This window comes from Mauremys reevesii, linkage group 26 (genome assembly GCF_016161935.1).
Source record: "Mauremys reevesii isolate NIE-2019 linkage group 26, ASM1616193v1, whole genome shotgun sequence".
NCBI lineage: Eukaryota > Metazoa > Chordata > Testudines > Geoemydidae > Mauremys > Mauremys reevesii.
In genome coordinates, this window is record NC_052648.1 from 13016512 (window position 1) to 13040998 (window position 24487).

Sequence of the window (24487 nt, forward strand, 5' to 3'; positions counted from 1 at the left end):
GCTTGTCAAGGTTTCTTCCCCCACTTTGAACTTTAGAGTACAAATGTGAGGACCTGCATGAACACTTCTAAGCTTAATTCCTGGCTTAGATCTGGTAACGCTGCCACCAGCCAGAAATCAGTGTCTGTCACACTCCCTGTCCCCCCAAAACCTTCCCTGGGGAACACAGATCCAAACCCCTTGGATCTTAAAACAAGGAGAAATTAACCATTCCCTCTCACCAATCCCTGGTGAGTTCAGACCCAAACCCCTTGGATCTTAAAACAAGGAGAAATTAACCATTCCCTCTCACCAATCCCTGGTGAGTTCAGACCCAAACCCCTTGGATCTTAAAACAAGGAGAAATTAACCATTCCCTCTCACCAATCCCTGGTGAGTTCAGACCCAAACCCCTTGGATCTTAAAACAAGGAGAAATTAACCATTCCCTCTCACCAATCCCTGGTGAGTTCAGACCCAAACCCCTTGGATCTTAAAACAAGGAGAAATCAATCAGGTTCTTAAAATAAAGCTTTTAATTAAAGGAAGAAAAGGTAAAAATTATCTCTGTAAAATCAGGATGGAAAATGCTTTACAGGGTTCTTAGATTCATATAGCCCAGAGGAAACCCCCTCTAGCCTCAGGTTCAAAGTTACAGCAAACAGAGGTAAAATCCTCTCAGCAAAAGAAGCATTTACGGTTGAGAAAACAAAAATAAGACTAACCCGCCTTGCCTGGCTAGTTACTTACTAGTTTGAAACATGAGAGACTGGTTCAGAAAGATTTGGAGAGCCTGGATTGATGTCCCGTCCCTCTCAGTCTCGAGAGCGAACAACCCCCAAACAAAGAGCACAAACAAAAGCCGCCCCCCTCCAAGATTTGAAAGTATCTTGTCCCCTTATTGGTCCTCTGGTCAGGTGTCAGCCAGGTTACCTGAGCTTCTTAACCCTTTACAGGTAAGAGAGACATTAACCCTTAACTATCTGTTTATGACAAAGCTACAAAAGTGAGATCTTGGAAGACTGTTGCCATTTTCATAATGTAATAAAAATACTGTAATGATAAATAAGAACATAAGAATGGCCCTACTGGGTCAAGCCAAGGGTCCATATAGCCCAGTGTCCTGTCTTCTGACAGTGGCCAGTGCCAGGTGCCCTAGAGGGAATGAACAGAGCAGGTAATTATCAAGGGGGGTGGGATAGCTCAGTGGTTTGAGCATTGGCCTGCTAAACCCAGGCTTGTGAGTTCAATCCTCAAGGGGGCCATTTAGGGATCTGGGGCAAAATCAGTATTTGGTCCTGCTAGTGAAGGCAGGGGGCTGGACTCAATGACCCTGCAGGGTCCCTTCCAGTTCTATGAAATAGGTATATCTCCATATATTAAGTGATCTATCCCCTTTCACTCATTCCCAGCTTCTGGCAACCAGAGGCCAGGGACACCTAATAATAATTAGTGTGTAATAAGCATGTCATAAAAACAAATGTTATATTTCCCAGATCACTGCTTTTATAATTTATACTCAGGTAAACGAGAAAATCCCTGGAAATATTCATTTTTAGGAGGGGGCTTGCAAGACTTGACATTTTAGTGAAAGGGGTTCACAGAATGTGGTTCCCAAACTTTAACTGCTCTAGTTGTTCGGTCGCTGTTATTTCCTGGTTTATATAGAGCTCCTCAGCCAATCAGGGGCACTGGATGTTCCCCCAATCGGGAGCTTTGGGGGCGGGACCCTCTGCTAGCTAGCACCTTGCTGGTTCCCTTTTCTGGTTACTCCGGTGAGCTGTCGGGTGGTGGTCATGGCCCGAGTACCCGTGGGCATGGATGCAAGATCAGTGATCCTTCACAGGGTGTTAGGGATGAACTTCCCCTTGCACCTTCCTCTGGAGCATCCGGCTCTGACCGCTTTCAGAGACAGGACGCTAGACAAGCAGAGGAATTGGCCACGTCTAAGAGATGGAGCTTAGGGTAATTGTACACAGCAGTGTGAGCCCGGGCTCAAGCCAAACCCACCTTGAGTCCGCACTGCAAATGCCCTAACCTAAGGCTCGGAGCCAGGGTCCCAGGAACCTGCAGGGCTGGAGGGCCCATGCCTGTGTTAAGCTGGGTCTTAGGGTCTGAGCCCTATTGCTTTCCTGTGTGCACGCAGCCCCACCTTGACTCAGCTCCCAGAGAAGCAGCGCTGCAGGCAGCCAGCGCAGCAGCCACAAGTGCCATTACTGCCTGGCCAAGCACGCTCCCTGTTCCTGCTCCTCTTGCAGCGGAGGCAGCAGCTGCTGCTCCGGCTCCTCCTCGCTGCTGCACAGAGCTTGCCGGGGCAGGGAGCAAAGCTGAGAAGTGGAAGGTGGCTCCCAGATGTTGGGGGTCATCCCTCCTCTGGCCATGCTGCTCCCCCACCCTGCAGGGCAGCGCTTGGTCCCTGCTCCATTCTGACCCTTATTCCCAGCCCCACACTGCTCTCCCAATGGCTGCGTGTGCGGAGGCGCCCAGGCAGCGTGTACTGTCAGGGCGGCGAGTGGGAGCCAGCCCCAAAACTTCTGTACAGCCTCCCAGCGCTCCCTTATCTCTGCCTCCTGGAGTGCGGTGGGAGCAGGGATAAGGGGGGGGTGCTGGAGCACAGTGCACACCACACACCAAGCCCTGGAATGGGGGGGGGGGGGTGTTTCCTCTGAAAACTACATTTTATGCCAAACTTCAAACAGACAAAAATAAATAATAAACCCAACCAACCCCCTTCATTGAACAGCCCAGGTTACAAGTGAAGAATTGCAGAGTTTCACTGTAATAGTTTGATGGTCCTGGAACCTGCTGTCCGAATTCTTCTCAGACCAGGCCCACGTGGGCATTCCCTGCCTCGAGCTGGAGGGCCCAGGTCGCCGATGAGATGAGATGGCAGTTCAGTATAAGTCTTCTCAAGCTGCTGTCGTTCTACGGAGACAGCCACCAAAGAGTCATTGTGTGGTTTGGGAACTAACGCGTCTCATGGGAGCCTGGGTTCCATCCATGCATCGGCACAGTTAGGAAACAGGGGGGCAGGAGCATTTCCCCCAGTGCACCGTGTCCTAAGGCTAGAGCAGGGGTGGGCAAACCTTTTGGCCCGAGGGCCACATCTGGGAATGGAAATTGTATGGCGGGCCATGAATGCTCACAAAATTGGGGTTGGGGTGTGGGAGAGGGTGAGGCTCCAGGGTGGGGCCAGAAATGAGGAATTCAGGGTGTGGGAGAGGGCTCTGGCCAGGGGAGTGGGGCACGGGGGGGAGGGGGTTTGAGGGATCAGGCTGGGGATGCAGGCTCTGGGGTGGGGTTGGGGATAGCTCTGGGCTGGGATCGAGAGGTTCAGAGGGCAGGAGTGGGGCGCAGGAGGCGGCTCAGGATTGCAGGCTCTGGGCGGTGCTTACCTCAAGTGGCTCTCGGAAGCAGCAGCATATCCTTTCTCCGGCTCCTATGCGGAGGCGCGTCCAGGCAGCTCTGCATGCTGCCCTGTCTGCAGGCACCGCCCTGCAGCTCCCATTGGCTGCGGTTCCTGGCCTATGGGAGCTATGGGGGCAGTGCTTGGGGCAGGGGCAGCATGCAGAGTGGAGTCCCCTGGCTGTCCCTACGTGTAGGAGCTGGAGTAGGGCCATGCCGGTGCTTCCGGGAGCCATGTGGAGCGGCCCCCGACCCTGCTCCCCCAGCTGGAGCATCAGAGCGGGGCAAGCCCTAGACTCCGCTCCCCAATGGGAGCTCGAGGGGCGGCTTAAAATAGCTGGCGGGCAGGATCCGGCCTGCAGTTTGCCCACCCCTGGGCTACAGTGTCCACACTGGTAGGGGTGGGGGCACTAGGCCCATGTTTTCTTTGACTTGGGCCTGTGCACCGCAGTGTGGATGCCAGAGCACTTGGTCTGACCACAGATTAGACAATCCTTAGCCTAGGATTAAAATGCAGTGTGGACACTCAAGCCCAGGGTTCCCTGACACAGGCGAGTTGACTCGAGTCCCACTCCCCCTGGGCTTACGGAGCTAATGACCATGACAAACCTCCCTACCTTCTGCACTCTGTGTGTGTGTGTGTGTGTGTGTGTGTGTGTGGAGATTACCCACAACAAAACACTCCACGGCACACACTTCTGCCCCTGGGGAGAGGAGGAGAGAACAAACACATGACAGATGTTAGTCACGTTGCTTAATGCATGACTCGAAGGTGCCCAGATCCTGTGGGGATGAGCGTGGTATAAGAACCTAAATAGAGGAGAACGTGTTAGGCTGGTTCCCTTTAAACTGGGCTGGCCTTGGGGCTGTTCGCCGTCCTGTGCCCAACGCCAGGATTCTCCTGTTGCCTTTTCCAAATGTAAATGTTTGTGGCAAAGTTTCAAAAAGATGCAAAGCAAAGAGCAGAGTTACTGCGAATGGAGGCAAAAACCCGAATCCCTGCGCTGCTCTCCGCGTGCGGCAAACAAGGCGCTGAGTGTAGGATGTCAAACGATGCTGCACATGAGAGAGGAATCCTGCAGCGCTCTGCCTGACACACAAAATCACCACCAGCTCCGTTCCTTATGCACCTCGCCATCTTTTGGCCAGCTAAAGCCAGAGATAAAGGAACATCCTGGGAGGCTACAGGGGAGGTGAGCTAATCTTGCCGCTCCCAAACTGCAGTCTGTAGACAGGTCCCATGGAACCAGCTTCTCCATGTTTCCAGCTGCTAAAATGCATCAACAAACCCTAAAATATCTGGGATACTTTGCAAATCGCTGTCACTTGCCACGGGGAAGTGAGGCCACATGCGCCTGAATGGCAAGACAGGTGGCTCGTGATCATGAATAGGAGGGGAGGTGGCCATCTGCCAAGGTGTGGTCCATGCTGTGAAACGTGTGAGGACGCAGCCTGGGTTGAGCCACCGGGCCCTCCTCGCCAGAAGGATACGGATGCTTTGTGCTTGGATAGCTCCCTTCAGCTGGGACGTCACAGTAGCTTACTCATGTTAGAGCATTAATGTGATCCTGGCCATGCCTCTGGGGGACACCGCAGTACTGTGTATAGTGGGTGGGCTCACTGTGCGGCCCGTGGGGGGTGAGTAGGCAAGTGGCGGGTGCGGGTGGGGGGCTGAAGAGGCTGGCGGGCCGTGGCAGGGGGTGTGGAGGCGGGCGGGCAGTGGCGGGGGCTGGGGAGGCGAGCTGGGGGAGGGGGGACTGAGGAGGCGGGCGGGCAGTGGCAGGGGGTGGCGAGGCGAGGCAGGTGGGCAGTGGCAGGGGGTGAGGAGGCGAGCTGGGGGGTGGGGGGCTGAGGAGGCGAGTGGGCGGGCAGTGGCAGGGGGTGAGGAGGCGAGCGGGCAGTGGCAGGGGGTGAGGAGGTGAGCTGGGGGCGTGGGGGGCTGAGGAGGCGGGCGGGTGGGCAGTGGCGGGGGCTGGGGAGGCGAGCTGGGGGAGGGGGGACTGAGGAGGCGAGCTGGGGGGTGGGAAGCTGAGGAGGCGAGCGAGGAGTCAGTGGCTGACCTGTTCTGCTGATCTGGTCTGGCTCCCATCCCCTCTCCAAGGGTTGCAGCTGTCTGGAGGTGCTGCCTTCCTCAGTCCCACCTCATTCATTCAACAGGGCAACTGATTACAAAGTGGGGGGAAGATCTTATTCTACTTCTAGCAAAAAGACATTTTTCTTACACCCTAATTATACTACCTCAGGGGCCTGCTATAACATATTTCCAAGGTTCAATAGGGCTGTTTCAGTGGGACGGCGCGGGGGACGGCGGGTTTGTTTCCGGGGGGCGGGGGGTGCGGGGGAGGAAGTATTTCGGGGGCTTGGCGGCGCTGGGAGGGGGGGGGTCGGCCCTCAGCTGTTTTCTTTGGAGTAATATGGCCCTCGCCCTCTTACGAGTTGTGCAGGCCTGACAAAGCATGAGCATTAGGGGCCCCATTTTACAAATGGGGAAACTGAGCTGACTTGCCCAAAGCAGTGCGGAGTCAGTGGCTGGAGAAGGAACCCAGGAGTCCTGACTCTGGGGCTGCTTACGCAGTGAAAGCTGGGCACAGGCTCACCTACCTGAGCGAGCTGGAATTCAGCCAGCTCCAGTAACAAAGCAGGAAGGCTTCAGAGCGGGCTAGTGAGCCCAGTACGGAGCCAGAGCCCGTGCTGGGCTTGTACTGCCCGCTCTGGTGCCCAGGCTGTGCCGTCTTCACTACTGCTCCTGGAGTTAGCTGGAGTCAAGCCAGCTGCAGCAGATGAGCCCAGGCCCACATTTCGCTGTGCAGACAGACCCTCTGGCTTTACCACGAGCTCCCATTACTCTCGGAACCCAGGAGTCCTGGTGCCATTAAATCTCATCTAGCGCAAAGCCATGTTATAGTGACGGGGAATCATTCTCTTGTGGATATCTCCTGTCTGTGTGTTCACTTCTATGCATCCGAAGAACTGGGCTGTAGCCCACGTAAGCTCATGCTGAAATAAATTTGTTAGTCTCTAAGGTGCCACACGTACTCCTGGTCTTTTATCATTAATGTGGTGGTGGGGTGGCAAAACCACTCTGCTCGTCGTTCTCCTTCCTCCCAGGAGTGCAGAGAGGCTCCCTGGCCAGGGCAGCTGGAACCTGTGTCATGCCTCTTACCTGTGTCATGCCTGCACCTAACCTCCTGCGGCTCTGTTCCTGTTCCTGGGCCAGCTGCCTGGAAATCCTGGCCTGGAGTCTTGTGCCAGACGAGAGAGATCGAAGTGCAGGCAGGAGACTGGCTGGGACACAGGTCAGCTGGCTACTTGCAGAGCACCTGAGCGCACCTCAGCCTGGTCTCTTGGCGCAGGTGTGTCCCACACCTGGCTGTGTCAGCAGGAGGCGGGCTGAGGAACAGGAGAGGAGGCGGAGCAGCAGGCGTAAGCCCCCATCTCCCTGGGAGAAGGAAGAGCTGATTGTAAAGTGCCTGAACCTTGCAGCTGATCACAGAATCTCTCGGCCTTTGCACACCTGCTCTGCATAGATCGTCTCCCTTGCTACTGGGAGCTCCTGCACCCTTTCATCCCCAGGGCCAGCCCTGCCCATGGGAGCAGCCAGCAGCCTGGGGCTCTGTGGAATATGGCTGTAAGATTTCAGGCAAGTCTCTTTCCCCAGCAGGTGTGCGCGTTCGGTGAAGGAGCTCCTGGGCCAGTAGCTTTGCGAGTGCTGTGCGCGGTAACAGCCGTCGTGGGGCCGGGGAACAATCTGCAGGGAGAAATGGGGTTTATCTGGCTCCAGTTCCGCAGCAGCCTGTTCAAAGGACAGTGATTCTAGGCAAAGAAAACAATCCTCTCCAAGCCAATGGCAGCAGCTTCTGCTCACTCCCAGCCTGGCTGAGATCTGAACCAGCACCGTAGTTCAAGAGGGAAGGAGAGGCAAACGTCAGGATGATTCTGAGGGGAGTCTGCACACAGCCTGTCCTGCTCCTGTTAAAGTCAATGGCAAAACCCCCCGTTGACCTTACTGGACCAGGACTGGCTTTGTGAACGGTTCAGACATGCTCTGCATGGAGCTGCACCATCCTATCGCTTCTCGTGCTGTAACCAGCACACATTGATTTTTCAGGCATAACCAGACTTGGGTGGTGATGTATTTTGCTTTCTTGTCACATTGTGTTTACTACTTTGATACACCAGCTGTTCTGAGAAATCCTGTGCTGGGGGAAATGCTCTGTCTGCTGAACCTAGGGATTCCACCTGATGCGTAATTTGCCTGACTCAGAGCTCCCTCAAACTTTCGGGGTATTTTTAAATATGGCTTGTTCCCTTCAGTGCAGCAACTGCAGGGCCTGACTAGCTCTGCAGAAGGAAGCAAGATGATCCAGGCCTGGGAATCACTGGCCTGATCAGTCTCTGCAGCTTGTGGATTTCAAACCCTCTCTCCAGTTCCTGGAGTCTTTTGTCCACCTGTCCTTTTGGTTTACACCATGGTTTGGCTGTTCCCTTCTTTAGGCATCTGGATGTCTTTCCTGCTCAGGATTCCTTCCCTTGGGTTGTGGAATGCCTCTTGTCCTGCCAACAGATACACTTTCAGCTGAGGGACGGTTCAGCCCAGCTGATCTGCTTGGGTTGGGGGGTTGTTTGTGAGTAGTTTTCTCGACACTGATAAGGGCGTTCAGGCCTGAGCCTCCACTCTTAGGGCTTGGCTACACTTACAAATTTGCAGCGCTGCAGCAGGGTGTGAAAACACACCCTCTGCAGCGCTGCAAATTGCGGCGCTACAAAGCGCCAGTGTGGTCAAAGCCCCAGCGCTGGGAGCCGTGCTCCCAGCGCTGTCCGTTATTCCCCACAGGGAGGTGGAGTACGGACAGCGCTGGGAGAAAACTCTCCCAGCGCTGGCGCTTTGACTACACTTAGCACTTCAAAGCGCTGCCGCGGCAGCGCTTTGAAATGCAAGTGTAGCCAAAGCCTTACTATGGTTCGGTGTTGGTGTAATTCCACTGACGCAGTCCTGGGGCTGGGGTTGCCAATTTTGGTTGGATGTATTCCTGGAGATGTCATCACATGACATCATCTTTAATTCCCGGAGACGCCATGCCAATCCTGGAGGGCTGGCAACCCTACCAGGGGCAGAGTCAGGGCCTCGGTGGTCACTGGAGTGTGACCAGTCCCAGGTGATGCTGCTGGTGGTTTTTTTCACTGAGGGGACAAAGGTGCTGGGAGGGTGGTGCCTGCTGTTCAAAAAACTGCTGCTGAGGGGAGCAGGGACTGGGAGGTCTCTAGACTTCACCCCTTTCTGGATTGGTGGGGCTGGTGGGGTTGGTGGCGGCTGGAGCTGGCACAATGGGAGAGCATTTTCCACACAGCTCTGCCAATGTACCCCACCTCCGTCTTGACCTGCAGCGCCCCCTGCTTGTCCGGTCTCCGGCCTCCCGACGGACGGGCCTACCCTCAGAGGGGGTATGGTCTGGGTTACTTGGTCGATCGCTGATCCTTCCCTACCTCTCAGACACCAGGCTGCCCATCAAGATCGGACCTGCGCAGTTTTGAGACTGCAGGTGCCTGATGACCCTGGCACATGGCCTGCTCACTCAGAATCCACAGTCTGCTCAGTACTTGAAACCAGGCTGAGAACATGCAGGCTTCTGCTTTTCCCTTTCTTGGGTCACAGACCTCACCCTGCTTAATTGTGCATCAGCGCGCTGGGGAGCAGGGGCTAGGGTATGGGACCTGAGTTCTGTTCCTGGCTCTGTCACTCCATGTGCTCTGGGATCAGTCGCTTCGGTGCTCTGTGCCTCAGTTTCCCCATCTGTAAACGGGTGATGATATTATTTTATTTATTGAAGTCTCTGATTGGAAACTGCTATATAAGCGCTTACTATATGTTGTGAAATGGTAAATTATAGGTTATTAAATGCTGTACCAGTGCTCATCATATGATGTTCTTTGATAGACCGACATACAGTAGGAACTGTCGTCTGTCCTTGCAGATTGGCTGACCTGTAGATAAACTTGATTCCTCTCCTTAATTTGAATAGATACTTTAAAGTCCTGGACGTGTGTGTAAGCTGGTGGACTGTCTCTAGGGCGGTCTGACCCCTGGGCAGGCCAAGGAGGAGGTCTGCAGTAACCCAATTGGTGAGGCTCATAACAGAGAGCGTTTCTAAACTCCATGGGCTACCGTAACTGCAAGCACAGCATTTGTGGGTCTTTGACTCCTAATCCCTCTCTCCCTGGAAGGCAGGTGTTTAATTTTGGCTAGAAGCCCCTCTGCTTCCACGTGGACGTGTACTGCAGACGATTGCACTCGAATCCCCAGAGAGGAAAGGCTGGTGAGGTGACTCACGTGCCGCCCGCCTTGGGCTCTGATGCTGCTGCATCCACTTGAGCTGGGTTCCTAATTGGGGCAGTTGCGGGCTGTACTGCGTCTTCTCCAGCGTTTGGCAGCCGACTGACTCAGAACAAGCTCCTGCCTGGTTCTCCGGCTCCCCAGAGGGCAGGCCGTGGAGGTGGTCAGGGTGTGCCCTGCTCTCCGCGCCATGCCAGCCCCACTTGCCTCCTCCAGGGACTCAGCGTGCTGGGCTGGAGTGTTTCAGACCCTCTGTAGGAACACGAAGGGGAGGCGTGAGCAGGGATAGCGAGGAGCGGCACCCACCGTGTGCTCTGCTAGCTAGTCGCTCGCATTGCCTCCTCGGAGTGGCACAGCTTCATTCTCAAGTGCCCGCATGGATTGTTTAGCAATAAGTAACCATGCAGCTTCTGCTCTTACCTGTTCTTGAATCACTGGCCTCCTCCCGCTGCTTAATACCATGCTGGAGCGCTGTTCAGTGGGGCCAGGGTATGGGGCTAGGTTCTGGGCCGGGCTCCGTCACTCCATGTGCTCTGGTGTTAGTCACATCTCTGCTCTGCACGTCCGCTTCCCCAGCTGTGACTGGTGATATCACTAGCAGTAGTGAGCTCTGTAGGTATTAGCACTTATTGTTGCCTTTTGATAGGCAACCATCCAGTAGGAACAGCCAGAGGGCCAGGCAGGTTGGCTGACTTGTAGAAACTAGGTTCTTCTTCCTAATTTGAATCAATATGTTCACATCATGGACCCGCGTGTAAGATAACTGAGTATCTTGTGCAGCTGCTGGCTCTGGGGAGGCAAGGCTGATTTTCACAATAAGTAGACACAGTCCTGGTGGAATTTGCTGGTCTCTTCCCTCCTTCAGCTTTCTTTCTCCGCTCCCACTGTTCCCTTCTGATGGAAAATCTAGATTTGCAGGACTCTAACCCTGAGTCTGTCTCAGCTGGTGTAATCCACAACACAGACTAAACCGGGCCCTTTTAAACAGAACCATTATGGGTATCAGGTTCCAGAAATTAATGACAAAGCTTTCTCCCTAAACGCTCGAAAAACATCTCCCTAATCCCCTGTTGATGTAGACTGGTATCATCCCTGTTCAGTTTGGGGAAACTGAGGCGCGGGTTAATGACGTGATTTACAGTGTTTCAGTCCCTTGCTGTAACTGTTACTCACGCTGCCTCCCTGGCTTCATTCGATCTCATTGCATTCAGACAAGCCTGCTGGTGACCTCTATACTGAGAGCTGCTGTCTGTTTGCAGCGCATTTAGCCCCAGTGCTGGGACACACCCTTAATGGGAGATGCTCTCTCTGCAGCTGCAGAGGCAAGTCTGTTATTTAAAGGGTGGGTTTAGGCGGGAGGAGGATGTTACCTCGTTAGGAAAAAGGCAGCTTGTTTCTTTGCAGCTAAGAGTGATTTCTAGTATGCCCAGATCTCTGGGGTCTAGAGAAGTGACAGGAGCAAATTGGCCACCCCTCCCCCTTCTCTGGAGACTGGGGCAACACTCTGATTTTGTTAATTGACCGTCCTTTTCCCCGGGCTCCCAGGTTACAGCCATGGAGGAGATGGTCATCTGGGAGCAGCACACAGTGACGCTGAGCAAGGTGAGCTTGTGCACTGTGCAGTCTCCGTCCGGCAGGGTGGGCGTGGGGCCTTTAATCGTGGGGGTGACACTGCGGTTCAGCCAGGCCTCCTGAATGGGGCCCTCTGCCTTCTGATGTGACTGGGCTCCTGGCAGCATGAGCTGTTCCCAGCAGGGTCCTGCTGACGCCAGCCGAGCCTGGCAGCGCAAACCAGCTGGGGTGACCCTAGAAGTCTCTGGGCAGGGCCAAGCAGCCCCCCAGCAGCGTGAGCTTCCTTGTGGTATTGTGCCAGCTGGAGCCCGCCGTTCATGGCAGCGACGCGACTGGCCTGCCAGGGAAGCGGCTTATAGCAGTGCCATTAGCGATGCTTAGCAGCCACTCGGCAATGCCTGCCTGCCCCCTGTGCCCGCCCCCCCTTCCATCTGCAGCCGGCACTCTCTGTGCAGAGCCTGACCGCGTATGTATCTGTCGCACTAGGACCCTCGAAGGGGCTTTGGCATCGCCATCTCAGGAGGCAGGGACCGTCCCAGCGGCTTGGCTGGGGACCCCTCTGTCGTTGTCTCAGATGTGGTACCCGGCGGACCAGCAGATGGCAGGCTCCAGTGAGTGGCAGACGGGGCCGGAAGGATTCACTGAGGAAAGCGTTGTGAGCAAAGAGAGGATCCAAACTTCCCCAAGTTCGGGGGTGTCTTGGATCCGGGCCCCCCTCTACCCAGGAGAGGAAGCAACACTTCAAACGCTTGGGGAAACTGAGGCACAGAGGGGGGCATGATTGGCTGAAGGTCGGAGAGGGAGTCAGTTAGAACCCGGGAGGTCCTGGCTCCAGTCATATGCTCAGAACATGCCTCGTGGGGGTTGGGAGGAGCGTCTGCTGGGGTCACTAGTGTGGGAGGAAGGGGAGAGTTAGCAGCTGCTAGACTAGCTTCCTGAGGGGACCTGCCTTCCCAGCTGCTGGCTCCTGACCTGGTGTCAGGAGGCAGACTCGGGAAGGAAGAGGCCAGTGGGGGTGCAGATTGGAGGACATGGGGACTTTGAACCTGGGAGGGTCTCCTGCCATTTCTGGGGTGGGAACTGCAAATGAACATGCTCCCTGGAGGGGAAGTGCGGGTTAGACTGTCCCGGCAGAGCCGTTTGCCTCGGCTGAGAGGCTGCTCCTAGCCACTCGGGAGCCTTATCGCACTCTCCCCGGTGCCCTGGCAAGGGATCTGCTGACCTGAGTCTTTCCTTTCCAGGATGAGAGATCACATTGTGATGGTGAACGGCCTTTCCATGGAGAACGTGTCCTCCTCCTTTGCCATCCAGACGCTCAAAACCTGTGGCAAGTTAGCCAACATCGTAAGCGTCCTGCCTGGGAGGGGCTGACTTGGCTTGGGTGGGAGGAGAGGTAACAAGGGTCCAACGTAAAGCCTTGATGTGGGGCAAGTTTTCCTGCCCGGATGTTCCACTTGTCTGTCCTTGGGTTAAACGCAGCAACTGCCCAGCACAGTTAATTCCAGGGAGAACATTGGATGTGCCTGGGCTCGAGTCCCGTCCCCACACTCTGTCCTTAACTCGACTGTGATGATGCTACTAACTCCAGTTGTCTGGCCCATGACAGGGTATAAGCTAAAGCCTAAGTCACTGCAGGCTAATGCTCGAGTTCGTACAACCTGTCAGCTGCTAACCCCACCGCTCTGCAGTGTAGACGCAGGCTTGCTCCACTCGAGAGCCGCTGGGCCTCCAGTGCCAACCCACAAGTCCCCCTATGTGCCCAGAGAAACAAACAAGTATCGGGGGAGGGGTAGCTCAGTGGTTTGAGCATTGGCCTGCTAAACCCAGGGTTGTGAGTTCAATCCTTGAGGGGGCCATTTAGGGAACTGGGGTAAAGATCTGTCTGGGGAGTGGCCCTGCTTTGAGCAGGGGGTTGGACTAGATACCTCCTGAGGTCCCTTCCAACCCTGCTACTCTATGTCCTCTCCCCTCTGTGTTTAATCTGAGACAACACAGCTTCTCCTTTGCTCATCTCCTTTTTTCTGTGCCTGTTGAACCATGGAACAGTCTGGATCCCATTAGTTGGCATAATCAGTCGCCTCCAACACACACACTTAGGAGTTTGAGGAAGGGACTCGTGGGGCTGATCTTCCCTTCAGTTTTACTGGTAAAACTATTTTGGCTCGGGGTGTGATCACTGAAACAGTTACACCAGGCTAAGCCCCAGTGAGGCTGCAGTTACATCAGTATAAGAAGCGACAGAGAGTCCTGTGGCACCTTATAGACTAACAGACGTTTTGGAGCATGAGCTTTCGGGGGTGAACAGCCACTTCGTCGGACGCATGTAGTGGAAATTTAATATAAATTAATATAAAGGTGTCTCGTCCTGGTAGTTATTTCCCTTTGCTGGACTGGTACAAAGCACCTTTCTAACAGCATAACTGCGTCCTCGTGAGGGGCGCTGACCCGGTTTGCCTGTGCCAGCCTACTAGATAGTTGTAGCCCTTTAACTACAGAAACCAGGGGGCTCCTCTGGTTTGCTATGGGGCCTTGGGCAAATAACATCATGTCTCTATGCCGTGGCTTTCCCCATCTGATAATGCCACTCTTCTCCCTCTGTGACGTGCTCTGAGATCAGTGGTGGCTCTTCTGGGAGTGCTGTTTGTGTCTAGCAGAGTATGTGTCATTCTTCTTCCTTCCCACCTGCAGACAGTGAAGAGACCAAAGAAAATTCAGCTTCCTGTAACCAAAACCAGCCAGCCACTATCCAGCGACTCCTTGCACTCTCCCCACACCGTCCGATACGATTCTGATGAGGAGTACGGGTACCAGGGAGATGAGCCATCGCCGCGGAGCACCGGGAAAGGATACCGGTACGACAGTTACAACAGGAGCCGGCCTCAGGATGACGCGGATTACAGTAGAGGCTACGACGGAGACTCCTCCAGTGAGAGGAGCTCCGGCCACTCTCGGGAGAAAAGTGACAATCGAAGGCAGGTGTCCAGAAGCAGAAGGCGGAGCCAAGACAGCGGCTCTGAAAGGCAGAGTTACCATAGACAACACTCCACCAACGGCTTTGGCCACGAAGAGGACGCCAATGGGCTTGCGCTCGTGTCTGGGTTCAAGAGGCTGCCGCGCCAGGAGGTTCCAATGAAACCCATCCGCTCGGTTCTGGTGAAGCAGAAACAAGGCGACGGTAAGGGGCAGCTTCCCCATTCTCTCCCCACCAACCCCCTCCAGCATGAATGAACCATCCTTCTTCACTGCAGTCTGGTGGAGGCTGCCTGGAGGCGGGTGGGACAGAACAGGATGACTTTGGGGGCTCAGAGATGAAGGGCCTTTACCACCAGCGAGGCTGAGCAGTGGTGCATGCGTTTCACTGGCTGTTGTCTTCACTGCTTTGCCCCAGAGGGGATGCCTTGGGGGGTGGAACAGGAAGGAATAGCTTCACTTCGACACACACTGGGTCTGTGGCCACATTGCACTGAGTTAACAAAATCAGTTTAGAAACCGAACCAGTTAACTGGGTGCAGTTTGTGTATGCGCACCAGGCCTGAGCGACTGGCGTTTATGACCTGGCTAACACGACAGCTGGAGCCGGAGGGGAGGGCAAGGGGTCCCACTGGGTACTGTGGGCTCCTAGCGAGGACCTGTCTCCCTGATACCCCAGATCTGGTATTTCTCTAGTTCCATTCCCTGAACCTGACTTGTGTCTCTCTCTTTCCTGGGGCGCAGAATACGGCTTGAAGCTGGGAAGCCAGATCTTTATCAAACACATAACGGAGACAGGCTTGGCTGCCAAGGACAGCTCGCTGCACGAGGGGGACCTCATTTTAAAGGTAGGCAGAGGTCTGAAAGGATTGGTGCACTCAGCAGCTTGTTCCTGATGCTGGGTGTCAGTGTAGGGTGTGATGCTGTCCCTGGGCCATGTGGTCTTGAGATTCTCGGGAGCTCTCTGCACTAGGAAGATGAGGCTGTTTTAATAACAGATGTTAAACTACTTCTGCCAGCCCCAGAATGGCTTTGAAATGTCTGCCCTGCCAGTGTAGACGGGGTATCACTTGAAGGGGGCTGTTTTCACCCCCACCAGCACAAGAGGTTCCTTTCCCCGGTGCAGATGCAACAGCAGAAACTCCTCTCCAATCCGCTCGTGACTTGAGCGTTGCTGCCACCTGGTTCAATGGAGCAATATTAAAAAACAGTGGGGGAGAACCAGTAAAAGTTAATCAGGCCCCCCCAGCCTTAGGAAACATGGACACACAACCCCACAGCTTGAGAACAGAAGACGGAGCGGGGACCTGATCAGTCTCCAAATACGTTAAGGGCTGTTACAGAGAGGGAGGTGATCAACTGGCTTCCATGTCCATTGAAGGGAGGGCAAGAAGTAATGGGCTTAATCTGCAGCAAGGAAGATTTAGGTTAGATGTTAGGGAAAAGTCTCTAACTCTCAGGGTAGCGAAGCTCTGGAACAGGCTTCCTGGGGGGCTGTGGAATCCCCGTCACTGGCTTGCATCCAAAGAAGTGGGTATTCACCCACGAAAGCTCATGCTGCAAAACGTCTGTTAGTCTATAAGGTGCCACAGGATTCTTTGTTGCCGTCACTGGAGGATTGTAAGACCAGGCTGGACAAACCCTGTCAGGGGTGGCCTAGATTTACTGGTCCTGCCTCAGCGCAGGGATCTGGATTTGATGGCCTCTGAAGGTCCCTTCCAACCCAACATTTTGATGGTTCTATCAGCAAGAATGCTCAAACTCACACTCTGTTCCCCAAGCAAATCAATTCTACTTGGCCACTCTCCCATTTGCAGTTCGGAGTCTAGCCTGCTGATTGTGTGTCTTGCCATAGCACCAAGGAGCCTAGTCGTGGCCCAGGCGCTAGGTGCTGGACAAACCCAGAACAGAGACGCAGATCCTGCCCCAAAGAGCTGACAATTGGAGTAACGTTACTGGGATTTGTTTCTGACGGCATGTGGCGCTTGGAGCTGTGTAGTTCATATTCTGTGAGAGCTGAAGATGAGCAATCGGTGTATAATGATGAGTGATGTCACTTACCTGAAAGCATTGAGCTGTAGATATGAACCGATACTTGTCAGCTGATCAGTTGGTTTGATTTTGTAGCATATTATGGGAGGAGAACTTAATTTCTGACTTTTTATTACTGAGACCTCCACTTCCAGGAAGTTATTACATGCAAATATCCCACAATGTCCTGTGCCTTTTTACTTGATATTAACAGGTAATCCATGGTTTGCTCATCGGCTCCAACGGTTACATACTTTTTTTGGCTGATGACTAGGTTTAGCTGGTCGAGGTCATGTGACGCAGTGGTGTGGGGTGGGGCTCTCTGGCATGTAGATTACTCTGGGCTCTTTCCTGGCCAGGAGATGTGTGTGTTCCTCCTCCCGCCTTGGGAGAATTCAGGCTGCCTGGGTGTGACCATGGTTGCATTGCAGAGGAGTGGACAATGTGTGTCTTTGTGAGTAGCTGTGGGTGTGTGAGCGGGTGCTGATAAACGGCTTCACGCTGAATTTCCCAGTTTTGTGTGAGAAACAGGTCACACTGCGCAGGACAGCAGGGTGTGGTGGGTGGGTGTTTTGAGGTTTGAGTTTCTGTATTTTAATGTTTAAATTACAGTGTTTGCTCCCTGTCTCTTCTCGCTCTGAAAGTTTCTAAGTAATTTCTTGTTCCATAAGATTATCCAGTTCACCTCCCACACCCAAAATGGGTGGAGCCAGGCCCCCCCCCCGGGGGCAGTCGGGAGGGGGGGGAGCAGCAGCTATTGCTGGGATGGCACTTCACCCCCAGCCATTCTCTGCTGGGGGAATGCCCTTGGGGGCTATTAGAGACACAAGGAGGGGGAGGGAATCTCGTCTGTTGGGCCAACTTCTGTCGGTGGAAGAAAGCAGCTTGGGAGCTCACACAGGGCTCGGCTCTTCTTCAGGTCTGGGAGGCCAGGGAAGGTGGGAGCGGAGGAGGAGGCAGAATTTAGGGCCATGCTTGGGCTGTTCTAACCTATCCCTGCATTGATCTGCCCCTTGCCAGCCTCTCCCCAGTTGGTCCCTGCTCCCAGGTATCCTCTGGTCTCTGAGACTCTCCTCCTCAGCGCTCCCCCCAGAACAAAGGGAGGCAGCTACTCTCCACTCCACCCCATTGTAACCGCGGGGCCGTGGGCTCAGACCTGCCATTCTGGGGCGCAAGGATGGAGCCTGTCGGGGCCAGCAGGGAGCTGGGCTATTGCGTCTGCTCTTGTGGCTTCTCCTGATCCTTCTCTCCCAGGCCCTTTTCTCACCTCTCTGGTTGCTGGTTCGGCCATTATGGCTTTGTCTAGCCTGGGACTTTACGGGGTTATTGGGTCGTGTTCGTTAGGTCGGGCTAGCTAACGTGATCTATCTTCGCCCAGACAAAGCCTGCGTGTTGTTGGATCTCCAAAGAGGACTTCAGAGGAGCCTCTTAAACCTTCTGTCTCTCCTTTGTTGTGACTGACACTTGCTCCTGTGAGCGTTTCATGCTCAAAACCTCCTGTTATAATGCTGCGCTCAAAACTCTGTCGTGGTAATTGCTCTGCACAGACACCTCTGCTCTTTTCACCCCTTTGCTCTGGGCAGCCGTAATTTTGCTCACTGATGTTAGATGTTTTTTCCATCTAAGACCTCAGCTGGAGCACTGGGTCCAGCTCCGGACCCCACACCTTAGGAAGGTGGGGAGGGGGGGACGCTGGAGAAAGTCCAGAAGAGAGCAACAGAAATGGTGAAAGGTCTAGAAAACACAAGCTAGGAGGAAAGATTGGAAAAGGTTGGGTTTGTGTAATCTGGAGAAGAGAAGACTGAGGAGGGACATAGCAGTCTTCAAGTACGTAAAGGGTTGCTCTGAAGAGGAGAAGTATAAATTGTTCTCCTCATCCACTGAGGACAGGACAAGAAGCACTGGGCTTAAATTGCAGCAAGGGAGGTTTTGGTTGGACATTAGGAAAAACTGTGAGGGTGGCTAAGCACTGGAAAAAATTACCTGAGGAGGTTGTGGAATCTCCATCTCTGGAGCTTTTTAAGAGCAGGTTGGACAAACCCCTGTCAGGGGTGGTCTAGATAATACTTGGCCCTGCCTTGGTGCAGGGGACTGGAGTAGAGAGACCTCTCGAGGGCCCTTCCAGGCCTGCGTGTCTGTGATTGAAATGTCTCTTGCTGTGTGGTGCATTCTGAGGGGTCTGCACCATGGCTTGGAACACACAGAGCTCCAGAAAAGACACATCCCCTGTCTGAACAGCTGGAGCAGGCGTTGTGGGCTTGGGTGTTTTGGGAGGGTTTCTTTGTTTTGGGGACTAGATCGTCTTTTACCGACAGAAGTGTTTTGGTAGGGTTGGGAGGTAGTTAATGGCACAGCCCCTAGTGTGGACACAGCAACTTGTGTTGTTTATTGCCATGTGCACCTCAGTGCCAGAATAACTGCACCCGCACTGGGGGCTTGTACCAGCATCGCTGGGTATCTCTAACCCACTGTAGCGACATGGTGCTGTGTGCGTACGTGCCAGCTGGAAAACTGCCATTTAACAACTACCTCGTTTAAACCCCAAATCACCATAGAAAATTCCAAACGTGCCAAATTTATCATTTCAAATCATTCCAAAAAGCATTCCAGAGGGATCGGAAGGAGATAGCTGAAAGGAAGGGCCTGGGGCAGCGTTAGCCACAGAGCTGCCATCAGCGCCTGCATCGTCCTGTCTGGACGAACTGAGTCCTCACACAAACGGGGAATGCGGTGGCCGGCCTGCCCCAGGGTGGAGTTTGGCCCCTGAAAACCCGAGCAGAGGTGAGTGCTCATCGGTTACAGTGAAAGACAAGTGCACGCGAAGAACCCAATCTAAGGTCCTTTCTCCTGGCCAAAGCAACCCTCTGGCCTTGTCTGTGCAGACAAGCACAGGTGCTGGCTTCCTCTGGGGCCCATGGATGCTCAAACCCCCACCCCCTTCCCTGCCCCCACCCCACCTCTTCCTGCCCATTTCCACCCCCTCCCCTGCGTGTGCCCCATCCCCACTCCTCCCTCTGTCCCCCAAGTGCCTCCCGCAAACCGCGGAACAGCTGATCATGGCGGGTGGGCAGGAGGGGCGGGTGGGCAGGAGGGGGAGGAGTTGATCGGTCGGGCAATTGGTGAATGGGAGGCACTGGCAGGGAGCTGGAGGGTGCTAAGCACCCACTAATTCTTTTCCACGGGTGCTCCAGGGCTGGAGCGCCCACAGAGTCAGCACCTATGCAGACAAGGTTTGTGTTTAACATGGAGTTACTTAGCTAGCTGGCTGAGTGGCGAAAAGGCACAGACGGGTTTTATCTCAGCAGAGCTAGTCGAGGTGAACATTTTACTAACCAGTTCATTTAATGGTCCCTGCCCCCTCCCAGCCAGACTTGTACATAACCTGATCTCTGCAAACGAGGACACCACTGATGCTTTTTGTGTGTGTGTGTGTGTGTGTGGAGTGGGGGCGGTGATTTTATTTTTTTAATGCATAAAAATACAGAAGCCGAAGTGGATTTGTTCAAGAGGGTCAGAACAGACAACTATAATTAAACTTGATTTGCAAGTGTGTTTCACAGGCTGGGCACATCAGGAGGTGCTGCTTGTCTGGGGAACTTTCTAACCAGGGTGCGAGTTTTCTGTTCTCACTTTTGTTCAGAAGCTGGGAATGGGGGATGGGATGGATCACTTGATGACTGTCTGTTCTGTTCATTCCCTCTGGGGCACCTGGCCTTGACCACTCTTGGCAGACTCTGGGCTAGATGGACCTTTGGTCTGACCCAGTATGGCCGTTCTTATGTACATAGTCAGAGGTCTTTCTGTGGCGAGAGATCCTTCCACCCGCCCATCAGCAGGTGGTTTGGGGGGGAGAGGAGAGAGTGTGTGTGTGTGTGTGTGTGTGTGTGCGCACGCGCGCTCACACTCCAGCCATATACCTCCTTCCCAGCTCGGCTTCCCATCTATCTAAGAGCTTATGATATTACCCACCGCGGTCGGGAAGTGCTTTGAAATCTCTGGCTGAAAACCCCTCTCTGTAGTAGTGGGGAGTATTGTTGTTACCGTGCCTGCTGTTCCTCACTGTGCTGGGCCTGTAGGTGTGCACAGCATGATTAAACTCCTTGTTCCAATATCCGCGGGGACTTGCTGGGGTTTCACCCCTGCCTGCATTGTCCAAAGGAATGTCTCTTTCCCTGATTGCAGCAGGGTAGCTATGGGGACCAGAGCCAGCCTTGGCCCTGCCCGTTAAATCAACAGTCCCACCCCTCCCGTTGGGCGCTCGGATATGAGGCACCCTGGCAGGCCTGTGGGAGTGTGACTGACTCAGTGCTGCTCTCCCCAGCGTGATTTCTCGATTAGCTGGGGCAGGGGGATGGCGGATCTGGACTTACTCCGTTTTCGCTACCCCCCTGCTCTCGGCTGTGCCCAGCCCCAGGAAAGGCTGCAGCCTCCCCCTGAGCATGGTGCTTGGCAGCTCTGTAACCCTCCGCCCCCTCTCTCTGCCCCTCTGGCTAGATTAATGGTGTCACCAGCGAGAACATGTCTCTGGCTGACACCCGCAGGCTGATTGAAAGGTCAGAGGGGACGCTGAGGCTGCTCGTGTTCCGGGACAACCGGCAGTTCCTGGTCAACATCCCCCAAGTGAGGGACAGCGACAGCGACAGCTCGCGGCTGGACGGTGAGCGGAGTCACGAGGGCCCGGGGAGCCTCCAGGTGGAAGGAGCCGGGAAACCCGTGTTCTGTGGCTGACTTGGGTACAGGCGCCGTGGCAGTGCCGTGTTCAGTGCTGGGGAGGGGGAGAACACGCCAGGGCAGCAGCGAGTTCTGAATTCAGAGGTCCCGGTGACAGATCTGCTCCGTGCTGGGCAGCTGGCGGGAGAAGCCAGGCGCTGCCACTGGGCGTTTAGGGAGGTCAGCAGTGGAGCGGCACGCGGCAGACTCGCCGGTGTTCTCGAGCAAACGGCAGGGCCATGGGCTCTGAGTACTTGGTCTGTTGCCTCCAAGCCACTGTTGTCTCAGTGCATCAGACAGCAAGAGTCCTCCAGTCCTTCCCCAGCCCCCGCTCGCTCAGCAGGTCACGCGCCCTGCCACTGCCATAGAGCTGAGGAGGGAAATGAACCTGTGCCCTGGCGTGCCTGGCTCTACTGCGCTCTTCTCTCCTCCCTTTGTGCTCTAGACATCTCCGACATCGGCTCCGAACTGTCCCACCCGCCCCCAGCACAGAGCCCCCAGCGGGCCCCAGAGGCCTCCAGGACGAACTCGCTATCGTAAGCCACTTCTCTTCCTCTTCCCCTCCCCCGTCCCTCTTCGAGTCATCAGACCCTCGCTGTGCCCCCCCGGGCAGAGGGCCGCCCCCCTTCTGCCCCGGCTCTGTTCCCCAGCAGCCGCCTTGTCCTGAGACCCCGTCAGACCCCTGAGAGACGGCCCCGGGTTGGGGTTGTGGATCCACACGGCTCTGACGCTGATTGGCTCGGGGGCTGCTCTCTGCCTGTCCCCCTCTCCCCTCTGTAACCTGGATAACGCGTGTGGACGAGTCCTCGCTGCGCCCAGGAGCCAGTGCCGAGTGGCGCCATTAGTAAGGTCATGTGGAGCTGGGCCCTGAGTCTAGTTTAAAGGCGACCTCCCCATCTTTGACCTGCACCGCAAACCTCGTCCAGTTTTCAAGGTAATGTTCCCGCTCCAGCTGGAGCAGCCTACGCGGAGTTCCCAGGGAGTCTGTTAGTTGGGGCCCGTAGTGTAACCGTCAGGAGCCTCTGACTTCACGGGGCCAGAGACCGGCAGCGCGGGGCCAGCTGCACCACGGGGCGTTGCACTGCTGGGCAGTCGCTGTTCTGTCCCCGGCCAGGACAGCCCCTGCGGCTGGCGCCTCTCGAAGGGCTCCTTGGTGGATGAGGGAGGGGCTGGAGCAGGTGCCTGCTGGAGCCGGCTCTGTGTGGGCTCAGAGTGAGGCAGGTGATGACCCGTGGGAGGAGACGGCAGGGGCAGCCTGGGCATCTCCCTGCCTGATCCAGCTGGTCTGTGGCTTGTCAGAGAGGAGTCTGGGGGCTGTGAGCCGAGCGGGGCCTGCGCCCCAGAGAACAGCAGCCTGGCAGAGTGGGCTGCCTGCTGGTGAATGGCCAGGCCCTACGGCATAGACTGCATGTTTCTCAGAGCAGGGAGTATGTGTGCGCGCAGTGCGCAGTGCCCGGTACAATGGGGCCCTGACCCCACAAGCACTGCCGGCACCCAGCTGCAGCGCACTCCTCCGGCTGGCAGCTCCACTGAGCGGCTCCAGTCCCCTCAGCTCTGTTCCCCCCGCCTCCCATGCGCTTGCTGCCGCGGGAAGGGGAGCTCCAGGAGCAGGGCCAAAGCAGGCAGCCCAATGAGTGCGAGTCCCGGGATGTCCCCGTGCCTCCAGCCGAGCTCTCTCAGGCAAGGGGCTGCTGCTTTTGGGGGCTGCGGGAAAGGACTCTCTGAATGGGACCAGGGCTCCCTTCCCTGAGCTCACGGGGCCGCGATGGAGCCAGCGTGGAGCAGGGCGGGTAGGAGGAGCTGAGGCCGACCCTGGCTCCTTCAGACAAAGCTCCCGATTGGGGTGGTGAAGTGCCCAGTCCTGCTTAACTCTCATCCTCTGTTTGCTCTAGAGAGGGGAGACAGCTCCGCAGGGAGCCGGCAGTGACTGTACAGGAGAACGATGCTCCTGTCCCAGGTGAGTCCTGGCTATTGGGTCTCCTCCGGGCTAGGCAGGGAGCCTCGAGGCTGAGTCCAGCCTGTCCTGCTGTGGAGACGGGCTGGGCAGCCTCTCCCCCGCGGGCTGCTGCTTCACGCCCCGCCCAGCAGGGTAGTGCCCCATTGCGTGTTGGGAATGGGCTGCTGTGTCCCTCTGGTTCCTGGCACTCAGGTGTCTTCATGGCAGGAACCACCAGCGTGTGGAGTCGCTGGAGTCCGGCTGTCCAGCTAAGTGGAAGGGCCAGGACTGAGGTGTGGCCCTGGAAACCGATCTCCTCACTTGTCTGGAGAGGAGGCCTCTCCAGGGCACGGCTGAAGATCCGTTGGGGGTCCAGGGGGTGAATGGCAGCTGGGGGGAGGGGGAGCCTACCCAGCCGCTCTCTGTGCTGCCCCGGTTCTGTGGCGGAGCAGAGGCCGTCAGTCTCCCAGGCTGTGGGTAGGGGCCGCTCACCAGCGCTGACGTCCCATCCGTGAGGCCAGGCTCTGAACAGACACTGGGCAGAGCTCCCGGCCGGGCCAGGCAGGGCAGGGCAAGCGGCTGTGTTCTGGCAGCAGCCTTGTGTAGTCTCAGGCGCTCCGATGGCCCGTGTGCGTCTCCCCCTGCGGCGTCCTTTGCTCTCGAGCCCCTGCACAAGGGCCGCTCTCTGGCGGTGCTGCCTGCAGCTCTGAAGTCAGCAGCATGGACGTCCCCATCTTCATAAGCCCTCTCTGGAGCACTGTGCCACACACCACCCCCAGGCAGTCATGGGCTCTTTGCTCTTGAGAAACTCCCTGTTTCCAACCCCCCTGCCCCAGCAAAGTCCCTCCTGCAGCCCTCAAAGCAGCTTGAATGTCCAGGGCTGCTCCACCTTACCCCACCCTCTCCCACTTCAGATCCCCAGGAGCCCGCTGAGGAGAGTGGCTCCAGCATCTCCCATGGCCACCCTGCAGCCAGAGCCAGCGAGGAGGATGGGTAAGCTGCTGCCGTGTGCTCCCTGGGCTCGGAGACCTCCTGGCTAGCTGGGGAAGGGAGCCCTGCCCAGACGCGGTGCTGCGCAGTCCTGAGCGAGAGCCTGGGGAGAAGCCACAGGGGGGGTGATTGGAAATAGGTGGGTTTAAGAAGAGCTCTGAAGCCAAAGGAGAGGGCTCTCGGCAGGGGGTGAGCTCATGGGGCTGCAATGGAGCCAGCGCGGAGCAGAGCAGGTAGGAGGAGCTGGGGGCGAAGCTCGCGTGTGTGGTGGGGAAGTCCCCTTGAGCCCTCCCGTGCTGGCTGGGGATGATGAGCTGCTGGAACCCGACTGCTCCGACGGCAGCGCTGACTCCGCTGCTCCAAGCTCTCGCTCCGGTTCTTCGTGGTGCAGGTACAGCCCGGACGCCAAGATCGTGCGCTTTGTGAAGGCCAAGAGCATCGGGCTGCGGCTGGCTGGCGGCAATGACGTGGGCATCTTTGTGGCAGGCGTGCAGGAGGGGAGCCCCGCGGCCGGCCAGGGGATCAAAGAGGGGGACCAGGTTCTGCAGGTACCACTGCAAACGA

The 24487-nt window shown here is 55.9% G+C and overlaps 1 protein-coding gene across 4 annotated transcripts in view; it reads left to right on the forward strand.

Moving 5' to 3' along the window:
* The window catches only part of TJP3 (tight junction protein 3), a 54243-nt gene that overhangs the window by 21123 nt on the left and 8633 nt on the right, over positions 1 to 24487 (forward strand). For 2 of the 4 annotated variants that reach the window (XM_039515726.1, XM_039515728.1), the window contains exons 2-11: positions 11260 to 11316; positions 11773 to 11897; positions 12528 to 12630; positions 13975 to 14461; positions 15001 to 15104; positions 20782 to 20944; positions 21443 to 21533; positions 22890 to 22954; positions 23848 to 23926; positions 24315 to 24471. In XM_039515726.1, coding sequence (XP_039371660.1) covers positions 11269 to 11316; positions 11773 to 11897; positions 12528 to 12630; positions 13975 to 14461; positions 15001 to 15104; positions 20782 to 20944; positions 21443 to 21533; positions 22890 to 22954; positions 23848 to 23926; positions 24315 to 24471 — 1422 coding nt within the window. In that variant the 5' untranslated portion in view covers positions 11260 to 11268. Of the gene's footprint in view, positions 1 to 6859; positions 7024 to 7991; positions 8009 to 11259; positions 11317 to 11772; positions 11898 to 12527; positions 12631 to 13974; positions 14462 to 15000; positions 15105 to 20781; positions 20945 to 21442; positions 21534 to 22889; positions 22955 to 23847; positions 23927 to 24314; positions 24472 to 24487 lie in introns of those variants that run through there. The other 2 variants (XM_039515725.1, XM_039515727.1) reach the window with 2 other exon arrangements.